Source organism: Salmo salar, chromosome ssa27, assembly GCF_905237065.1.
Source record: "Salmo salar chromosome ssa27, Ssal_v3.1, whole genome shotgun sequence".
NCBI lineage: Eukaryota > Metazoa > Chordata > Actinopteri > Salmoniformes > Salmonidae > Salmo > Salmo salar.
In genome coordinates, this window is record NC_059468.1 from 28516065 (window position 1) to 28527500 (window position 11436).

The 11436-nt window shown below is 44.5% G+C and overlaps 1 protein-coding gene across 6 annotated transcripts in view; it reads left to right on the forward strand.

Moving 5' to 3' along the window:
• The window catches only part of LOC106588861 (tax1-binding protein 1 homolog A), a 50884-nt gene that overhangs the window by 15427 nt on the left and 24021 nt on the right, over nt 1-11436 (forward strand). For all 6 annotated transcript variants that reach the window (XM_014178353.2, XM_014178354.2, XM_045709566.1 and 3 more), the window contains 3 exons: nt 3654-3802; nt 5181-5271; nt 7015-7200. In XM_014178353.2, the coding sequence (XP_014033828.1) occupies nt 3654-3802; nt 5181-5271; nt 7015-7200 (426 nt within the window). The remainder of the gene's footprint in view (nt 1-3653; nt 3803-5180; nt 5272-7014; nt 7201-11436) is intronic.

Consider the following 11436-nt stretch of genomic DNA (forward strand, 5'->3'; position numbering starts at 1 on the left):
GAGACCTGCAGCCTGCTACACACACACAACCAGGTGAGGGAGGGGAGAGACCTGCAGCCTGCAACACACACACAACCAGGTGAGGGAGGGGGAGAGACCTGCAGCCTGCAACACAACCAGGTGAGGGAGGGGGAGAGAGACCTGCAGCCTGCAACACACACACAACCAGGTGAGGGAGGGGGAGAGACCTGCAGCCTGCAACACAACCAGGTGAGGGAGGGGGAGAGACCTGCAGCCTGCTACACACACACAACCAGGTGAGGGAGGGGGAGAGACCTGCAGCCTGCAACACACACACAACCAGGTGAGGGAGGGGGAGAGAGACCTGCAGCCTGCTACACACACACAACCAGGTGAGGGAGGGAGAGAGACCTGCAGCCTGCTACGCACACACAACCAGGTGAGGGAGGGGGAGAGACCTGCAGCCTGCTACGCACACACACAACCAGGTGAGGGAGGGGGAGAGACCTACAGCCTGCAACACACACACACAACCAGGTGAGGGAGGGGGAGAGGGGAGAGAGAAACGTAGCACAGGAGACTGTACAGAGCGAGGGAGAAGAACAGAGAAACCTGAGTGCCAGTTCCTATTCAGTGATCACAGGTTTATGAATGATCTGTGTCCATGGCTGAACACACCAAGCAGTGTGTGTGCACTCTATTTGCACAGTGTGTCATATTTTTGTGTGTGTGTGTGTGTGTGTGTGTGTGTGTGTGTGTGTGTGTGTGTGTGTGTGTGTGTGTGTGTGTGTGTGTGTGTGTGTGTGTGTGTGTGTGTGCGTGCCTGTGTCTCTGTCCCTCTTTAACGAGCTGAGTCATTGGGCCAGGACGCTAACTGGACACGGTCTCCCAGGCATCTGGCATCAGGGCAATGCCATCTCAACCACAGAGTGAACAAATATAACGTCAAGGACACACACACACATACACATACACACACACACACACACACACAGACTACTCCTCCTCCTCCTCTCACACACACACACAGACTACTCCTCCTCCTCCCCCCCACACACACAGACTACTCCTCCTCCTCCCCCCCACACACACAGACTACTCCTCCTCCTCCCCCCCCACACACACAGACTACTCCTCCTCCTCCCCCCCACACACACAGACTACTCCTCCTCCTCCCCCCACACACACAGACTACTCCTCCTCCTCCCCCCCACACACACACACACACACAGACTACTCCTCCTCCCCCCACACACACACTACTCCTCCTCCCACACACACACACACACACACACACACGACTACTCCTCCTCCCCACACACACACACACAGACTACTCCTCCTCCCCCCCACACACACACACAGACTACTCCTCCTCCTCCCCCACACACACAGACTACTCCTCCTCCTCCCCCCCACACACACAGACTACTCCTCCTCCTCCCCCACACACACACAGACTACTCCTCCTCCCCCCCCACACACACAGACTACTCCTCCTCCCTCCCCCCCCACACACAGACTACTCCTCCTCCTCCCCCCACACACACAGACTACTCCTCCTCCTCCCCCCCCACACACACAGACTACTCCTCCTCCTCCCCCCCACAGACAGACTACTCCTCCTCCCCCACACACACACACACAGACTACTCCTCCTCCCCCCACACACACACTACTCCTCCTCCCACACACACAGACTACTCCTCCTCCCCCCCACACACACACACACAGACTACTCCTCCCCCACACACACACACACAGACTACTCCTCCTCCCCCCACACACACACACACACAGACTACTCCTCCTCCCCCCACACACACACAGACACACACACACACACAGACTACTCCTCCTCCACCCACACACACACAGACTACTCCTCCTCCCCCCACACACACTCAATCCCCCTGACACACACACTCAATCCCCCTGACACACACACTCGCAATGCCACCCACTTGTAACTTGTTTTAGAATGCGTGTGGAATGAGAGACGGTTGTCTGCAGAACTGCCTGGGTGAGAACCTGCCCAGTTTAGGGAGTAACATGACTCAGTCACGCCAATATACTAGGGGCACTGCTCTCTCTCTCGCCATCTCTCTCTCTCTCTCTTTTCCTCTCTGTTTCTCTCTCTTTCTCACTCTCTCATCTTTCATCTTAGTACAACTGCTGAGAGTAACTTCAATTTTGTAATTTATTTTAAGTACCATTTGGTGGAGTGAATAAACATTTCCATGTGACTTAACCTGCAAAGTAAGATTTAACCCACTGAAACTAGAAGAACGAGGGGGAGGATGAAAGGAGAGAGGAGGGAAGGAGAGTGGAGGAAACAGGGGAGAAGGTTGATATGGAACCAGTCTCTCACTGCCCCCTGGTGCTTTTTCCGTGTGTGTGTGTGTGTGTGTGTGTGTGTGTGTGTGTGTGTGTGTGTGTGTGTGTGTGTGTGTGTGTGTGTGTGTGTGTGTGTGTTAGTATCCTTATGGGGACCAGAGGTCCTCACAAGAGTAGTAAAACAAGGAACATTTGGACAGGTGGGGACATTTTGCTGATCCCCCACAAGGAAAAAGTATATTTTAGGCTTAGGGGTTAGGTATAGGGTTTAAATTAGGGTTAGGGAAAATAGGATTTTCAATGGGAATCAATTGTTTGGTCCCCACAAGGATAGTAAAAGGAATGTGTGTGTGTGGTAGACAGCTTTGAGAGATTTCCTACTTGGTCATTTTATGAAGTACTAAATCGCTGTAAATAAAATGTACACAGATTATTAATGTGAGATTCTTCATTCAACAAGAGTTTCTCTTATTAAATAGTGTGTGTGTGTGTGTGTGTACTCGTGTTCATTTGTGCAGTACACAAGAACATTTGAATATATTCACCATGGCCCTTTAGTGTAGCACTGATGAAAATACCCTTTAGCTGGACCATGAAAACGTAAGTACATATTTTGCGGCTGCTAATTTTACGACAACATGTTTTATAAGGTCTTTATGCGGTGCTAAAGTTCCTCCCAAACGGCTGCAGTTGAAATCATGCAGTCCTCGACGGAGCCAGCGGGCTCTACCTGAACTACACATGACATCTGGGTGTGACACTGTGCACGTGTTTCATAAAACAACTACAAATGTATATACTGCACCTGTATGTTTGATGGATGTGCTGTGTCTGTCTGTCTGACGCACAAGTGCGTGTGTGTGTGCGTGTTGAGCGATGGAGGGGTGTTTATGTAGGCGTGCTGGCCTGTCAGGTGCAGTGTGTTGTGGGTGATTTAATGTCCTCTACATCTCAGCGTGTTCCAACAGGGGAGATGACTGGCAGGATCAGGTACAAGATACAGGATAGATGGGACTGGTTCTCATGGATGCCTCTTGTTTCAGAACATTGCCATTCGTCATTCGTTATCACACAGCATTTTGATTGACAGGGTCAAACTCAATACAAAGCCAATCATCTGCAGCATTTCCCTCAATTTGACTTGATTGATCAATAAAGGTCATTGATTAGATAGGAACTCCCCTCATCTCATTGTCTGGGTCTTAGTTGAACACAAATGGAGAGGAAAAAACAGAAAACACACAGCCTTCCAGGAATTGAGTTTGACACCTCTGGTCTAACCGGACTGACCGACAGGGCCTGTGATTGGTTAACAGTGTGACTGACAGCTGAAGTTGCCTGTGGTGTGGTTGCAGGAGCTGCTGCGCTCCTCCCAGGGCCTGTCAGAGGAGAGGGAGGAGGTGAGGAGGAGGCTGCAGGAGGCCACAGACCGGGTCAGACAGCTGGAGGAGGACCTACTGGGAGTCACACAGAGAGGACTGCAGAAAGAGACCGACCTGGACTGGTGAGGAGGAACACACATGCCACACACCAGGGTTTCCGTTAGGAAAATGTGGACAGGACATTTGGCCAGCAACATTTTCATTTACCAGACATTTGAGAAATCTGCCGTGCCCATATCCATCGGGTGTGTAACCTGATTAGGGTGTCCACCCACACTGCTCAGAATGACACAAAGCACATTTGGATTATGGTGATTCATATTAACAGAACATGTTGAGCATGCAACAATGTGTGGTCCTTCATACTGAATTCTGATGTGCATTTTGAAGATGCTAGGATAACTCCACATTTACTTTTCCTCAGCCAACAAGATGAGTAACAAACAGCCAAATCACTAGCCTACGCCGATCTACTATCCCCCATAGTAGAAAAGTTTACCTATTCTATTGGTCAGCTTGTTGAGAAACAGACTGGGACAGCTGTGGGAAGAAACAGCCCAAATTCATCCAACCAGGAAGCCTAAACGGCATCATTCTTTTTTTAAATACTTAAAAAGCAACGAAGGCAACAGATCAGAGCGTTTATCTTCAAATAAATGTTGAACTATTATTTCTTCACATTATAAAGCTCAGCAATGCGCACAAGGCAGTAGGCTACATGCAAATGTTCTTTCCATAATGCAATCAGCGGGAAAACACCTTTGTCAGAAGGGCAGCGCACATGGGAGTGGTGGAGATCTAATAGGCTGATTTGAAGCAAGGTAAGACATGCCTCATAATACATGTTAAAACGTTCAGCTTTCAAACAATTAACTATGTGTTTTCAAAACACGTACTGCCTCCAGCTCATCGCAAAGTGGTGTGTAACACACTGATGAAGCCTGCCATCTGTTGCAGTTTAAGATGCTGCTGCTACAGATTCTTCAGCTCCAAGGCTCTGTGTGCTGTAGGGGTGTGATGAATAAGATGCATAACGAATATACCCTAGCCTACGCACGCTGCAATTTAATTGCACACAGTTATGCAAATGATCCAATAGACAGATAAGCATGACCAGTCAAATGTATTTACATCGACTAGTATTTCCACCATTTAAATAGGCTAAAAATCATTATTTCGCAATCTATTTTTTTTCTTCTCCCGGCCTGGCACCAATTTTAATTATCAGCTTTTTTCATTTTTTATAGGCCAAGAGCCGGTTATTACTGCCTGGTGGAAACCCTGCCCCACCCACACCCACACAGACACAAACAAACACACAGAGAGAGAGAGACACAGTGACTGACTGACTGACTGGAGTCACACAGAAAGGACTAGAAGGAAACTAACTGGACTGTTGATGAGAAACACCATAGATACAGTACTATACTCAAATGACATACAGTACAGAAAACTAGAGGGAACATTATTGGTATTAATGTAGTTGTTGTTGTCGTCCAGTCTGAGAGACAGGTTAAAGAAGCTGACAGCAGATAGAGACACTCTGGAGACCCAACTGAAGAATGAGAAGGACGAGAGGGACCTTTACAAGGTGAAATGATACACTCTGTGTGTGCACATGTATGTACAGTTGAAGTGGGAAGTTTACATACACCTTAGCCAAATACATTTAAACTCAGTTTTTCACAACTCCTGACATTTAATCCTAGTAAAAATTCCCTGTCTTAGGTCAGTTAGGATCACCACTTTATTTTAATAATGTGAAATGTCAGAATAATAGTAGAGAGAATTATTTATTTCAGCTTTTATTTCTTTCATCACATTCCCAGTGGGTCAGAAGTTTACATACACTCAATTAGTATTTGGTAGCATTGCCTTTAAATTGTTTAACTTGGGTCAAATATTTCGGATAGCCTTCCACACGCTTCCCACAATAAGTTGGGTGAATTTTGGCCCATTCCTCCTGACAGAGCTGGTGTAACTGAGTCAGGTTTGTAGGCCTCCTTGCTAGTACACACTTTTTCAGTTCTGCCCACAAATGTTCCAAAGGCTTGAGGTCAGGGTTTTGTGATGGCCACTCCAATACCTTGACTTCGTTGTCCTTAAGCCATTTTGCCACAACTTTGGAAGTATGCTTGGGGTCATTGTCCATTTGAAAGACCCATTTGCGACCAAGCTTTAACTTCCTGACTGATGTCTTGAGATGTTGCTACAATATATCCACATAATTTTCCTCCCTCAAGATGCCATCTATTTTGTGAAGTGCACCAATCCCTCCTGCAGCAAAGCAGCCCCACAACATGATGCTGCCACCCCCGTGCTTCATGGTTGGGATGGTGTTCTTCGGCTTGCAAGCTTCCCCCTTTTTCCTCCAAACTTAACGATGGTCATTATGGCCTAACAGTTCTATTTTTGTTTCATCAGACCTGAGGACATTTCTCCAAAAAGTACGATCTTTGTCCCCATGTGCAGTTGCAAACCGTAGTCTGGCTTTTTTATGGTGGTTTTGGAGCAGTGGCTTCTTCCTTGCTGAGCGGTCTTTCAGGTTATGTCAATATAGGACTCGTTTTAATGTGGATATAGATACTTTTATACCTGTTTCCTCCAGCGTCTTCACAAGGTCCTTTGCTGTTGTTCTGGGATTGATTTGCACTTTTCGCACAAAAGTACGTTAATCTCTAGGAGACAGAACACGTCTCCTTCCTGAGCGGTATGACGGCTGCGTGGTCCCATGGTGTTTATACTTGCGTACTATTGTTTGTACAGATGAACGTGGTACCTTCAGGCATTTGGAAGTTGCTCCCAAGGATGAACCAGACTTGTGGAGGTCTACAATTATTTTTCTGAGGTCTTGGCTAATTTATTTGGATTTTCCCATGATGTCAAGCAAAGAGGCACTGATTTTGAAGGCAGGCCTTGGAATACATCCACAGGTACACCTACAATTGACTCAAATGATGTCAATTAGCCTATCAGAAGCTTCTAAAGCCATGACATAATTTTCTGGAATTTTCCAAGCTGTTTAAAGGCACAGTCAACTTAGTGTATGTAAACTTCTTACCCACTGGAATTGTGATACAGTGAATTATAAGTGAAATAATCTGTCTGTAAACAATTGTTGGAAAAATGACTTGTGTCATGTACAAAGTAGATGTCCAAAACTCTAGTTTGTTAACAAGAAATTTGTGGAGTGTTTGAAAAACTAGTTTTAATGACTCCAACCTAAGTGTATGTAAACTTCCGACTTCAACTGTATGCCTGTGTGTCTGTGTGTTCATAATCGTCTTTCTTAGTCAGTGTGTCTATAATGGTCTCTGTGTGTGTGTGTGTGTAGGTCCACCTGCGTAGCACGGAGCTAGAGAACACTAAGCTGAGTGCAGAGCTGCAGATGCTGAAGGCTGTGGAGCTCAACAGAGAGGTGACCATCGCTCAGTTCCAGGAAGAACTGGACAGGCTCCGAGCCTGTGTCACTCAGAAGGACCGTCTGGAGAAAGAGCTGCACACACACGCTGTCGACAAGGTGAGGAGGGAGGGAGGGAGGGGTAGGGGTGTGTTCATATGGGTCTTTCTATAAATTAGGGTATCAGTGAGCATTTGTTGTAATGGACATCTGTTTGGAGCTGTTACAAAGTCATGAATACATTAAGATATAAAGGGGGAACATAGATACAGTCAATATAATTCATGAGTCGTATCAAAACCTTTTTTGGGGGGTTGGGGGAGATCTCGGAAGTGTACTGTAACGTCGTAACATTTTCTATCTTCCTATGTTATGGTGTGAGAACAGTACTTCTCTCATACCAGGATAATACACAGTATTACCGGCTTAGTACACAAGAGGGTGCCCTGAAAGGCAAAAAATGCCCATTGGGCGTCTATTACCAGAATGCTTGTCTGAAGGAAGAACAGTACTTGCTCTGGAGCAGCATGTGTTGGCTGCACACTGTGTCTGAGTGGAGTGGAGTTGCTAGGGAAACAGACCTGCCTGCTCTGCTTGGTGGAGAAGACTGGCTGAGAACGGAAAGTAGGGGAAAAAGCAAGAAAATCAAGATGGTGGCAGCTGTACAAAGGGCTTTGACTTCTCAAACACGGCAGCAAGCTAACACAATATGATGCCCCGTCACCTTATTAATTCAGCCACTAGCAAATCAAACTTAAGGGTTGCGTTAACGCAGAATTCTGCATTTTTCTCACAGGAAAAACATTTAAAATGCATAACAAATATCTTGCTGCGTTCTGTAAACGCAGATGTAAAATGCTTCTTATTGTAGTTTCTGCTTGGCATCAGAGTAATTTTGTGCTTCAGTTGCACTTCTCCACTCGGGTGAGAATTCACCAACGGTCATTCTGTCAGTTAGAGCTTTATGACTGATGTGGAGTTACTTTTCCCCAGTAATTTTCTATGTGTAGCTACTTTTCTCTAGTACTTTTCTATGTGTAGTTACTTTTCTCCAGTACTCTTCTATGTGTAGCTACTTTTCTCCAGTACTTTTCTATGTGTAGTTACTTTTCTCCAGTACTCTTCTATGTGTAGCTACTTTTCTCCAGTACTTTTCTATGTGTAGTTACTTTTCTCCAGTACTCTTCTATGTGTAGTTACTTTTCTCCAGTACTCTTCTATGTGTAGTTACTTTTCTCCAGTACTCTTCTATGTGTAGCTACTTTTCTCCAGTACTTTTCTATGTGTAGTTACTTTTCTCCAGTACTTTTCTATGTGTAGTTACTTTTCTCTAGTACTATACTAGATTAACTTTGTGTTGCCAGCATGCTTTTCTCCGGTAAAATGCAAGATTAACTTTAAGCTAAACATTAGGAAATGTAGATGGATGCATTCTTTCTATGATAAACATTAGAAACATGATGGCCATTCATCATTTTTGCAAAAAATGGTGAGATAATTTACTTGTGTGGCTGCCAGCCAAGTAGCATTGCATCTGATGAAAATGAATCTATTTTCTGCTGAATGTGTTGTGTTGCACTACAGTATTTTCTATGAAGGTTAACTATAGTTGAGCGTCGCTGATCAATCTATTGAAGCAAAAAACACTGTTGGCTTTTCAATGTGAAGTGTGAGCCCTGACAATACACAGCTGGACTCACCTGCTCCCGCTTTCTCTCGTTGTGCTCTTTACAAACAAACACACATCTGACTCAACTGTTCTGGGGAACTATGGTGAGCTTCATAAGGTCAAATAATGTGACAGGTGAAAGGAAGAACCTGATCTGCTTCATCAAGTTGATTGCAGGTATTTACTTAAAGTAGCTACACTTATTAAAATGTATTGAAAAACTTCAAAGAAATATTTTCAACAGTTTTTCAAAACTAGCCGGTGGCTATTTCCAAATACCCCGGTACACAGTATATATGCACATATATCCAAAATAATGTATGTGATTCCAAAATCCAATGCTTCAAACAGAAAGAGGAACTTTCATATGATTAATAAAACAAAATCGCTACTGTCATTAACAGGGTTCTTCAATAATTATGCATAATAGTTTGATATACGCTTGATGTCTAGCTGTTTAGTTACGTGGGGAAATTATTGCAAAGCAACAGCGGATTGAGGAAAGGACTTTCTGAATGACAGTCAAGTCATAAAGAGATTTTCTCTTACAGCAGTCAAGATAATTAGCCTACTTCGTGGACAACATTAAATCAAGATTCCTGAGGTAAGATTACGGTCCGTGTACGTTTTGATTGCTCCGTTTTAACTCGGGGGGGAGACTATCGGGAATGTGAAAACGGCCTGTATATTCGTTTTTGAATAGAAATTTTCAAAAATGACTTGATATTGCGAAGTTAAAATGTGGGTGGGGCTAAATGTGGAATGCCTGGTCAAGTGCTCAGCCAACACTTCCTGTCCTTTCAAAGTAGGTCACACTTCCATGAATTAATAGCTGCCCATACCGGGCCACAGTGCCAAGATAAGATAACATTTCTCAATTTCTGCATAATAATTAGTGTGTATTTACTTATTAATGAACTGCTGTTACTGTAAATGGTTAGCTGACTGATATGGCCTAGCTAATCATTGGTAATCTTATTAAATGGTGATATCCAGCCTAAACAACAGTATCTATTGCTAGACTAGAGATATGCCCTAGCTATAGTTAGTCAGTGGTTGCACATCTAACTAGCTGGAATGAAGCACAGGTGTAAATATATCATTTCAGTGTTTCCAGCAGGTCTCCAGCTACCAAGGCCTGTCTGATCAGCCTGATAGGGTGCTGTGGGTCTCCAGCTACCCAGGCCCCTATCCACATCAACGGGACATCAGTGGAGAAGGTGGAAAGTTTTAACTTCCTCGGTGACCATATCACCGACAAACTGAAATGGTTCAGCCTTTTCAACCTCAGGAGGCTGAAAGAAATGTGGCTTGTCACCGAAAACCCTCACTAACTTTTACAGGTGCACAATTGAGAGCATCCTGTCGGGCTGCATCACCGCCTGGTACGGCAACTACACCGCCTTCAACCACAGGGCTCTCCAGAGGGTGGTGCGGTCTGCACAACGCATCACCGGGGGCAAACTACCTGCCCTCCAGGACACCTACAACACCCGATGTCACAGGAAGGCAAAAAAGATAATCAAGGACAATAATCACCCGACCCACAGCCTGTTCACCCCGATATCATCCAGAAGGCGAGGTCAGTACAGGTGCATCAAAGCTGGGACAGAGATAGAAGCTGTTTTTCAATCTCAAGGCCATCAAACTGTTAAACAGCCATCACTAACACAGAGAGGCGACTGTCTACCTACAGACTTGATATCGTTGGCCACTTTAATAAATCGAACACGAGTCACTTTAATAATGCCACTTTAATAATGTTTACATATCTCGCATTACTCATCTCATATGTATATACTGTATCTTACACTATCTATTGGGGCGGCAGGTAGCCTAGTAGTTAGAGCGTTGGGCCAGTAACCGAAAGGTTACTAGATCGAATCCCTGAGCTGACAAGGTAAAAATCTGTCGTTCTGCCCCTGAACAAGACAGTTAACCCACTGTTCCTAGGATGTCATTGTAAATAAGAATTTGTTCTTAACTGACTTGCCTAGTTAAATAAAAATAAAATAAAAATTGCATCTTAGCTGCTCTGTCACTGCTCATCCATATATTTTTATATTTATATATTCTTATCCCATTCCTTTACTAGATTGGGTTTCCCATCTCACCTTCTTATCAATGGGCTTTTGAGAAGGTTGTCAGGAATTTAGGAAATGCAATTGAGATTCTCCCCTTGTTTCCTGCATTCCTCACCTCCCTCTCAAAGTACATTGGGGGAGAGGAGGGAGGTTCCTCCCCTTGGGCTCAAATGTACTTTCAAGGAGTGGAGGAAACAAGGACAGAGGAAGCAAGAATGTGATGTCTAGTTTTCACCACACACACACACACACACACACACACACACACACACACGCCATGAAAACTTTACTGATTATAATCATTTCATTATTGGTTATTATTATTATTATTATTATTATTATTGTCAATGATTTTGTTGGCAGAACCCATTGTATTATATTATTGTATTACAATTTTTTCCAACTGCTTACACACTAAATCTTTTCATGTCACACGATTTTTGAAACCTCTCACTCAAAGTGCAAAACTACACACCAAATATCCAAAACAATAAGCTATTTCTCAGCCTTTGACTCAGTTGTCAATTGCATAAAACACTTTTTTCAAAACACTACACACAATTCTCTACCTAAAACACAAAAATCTAACAGGAAGTGACTTGC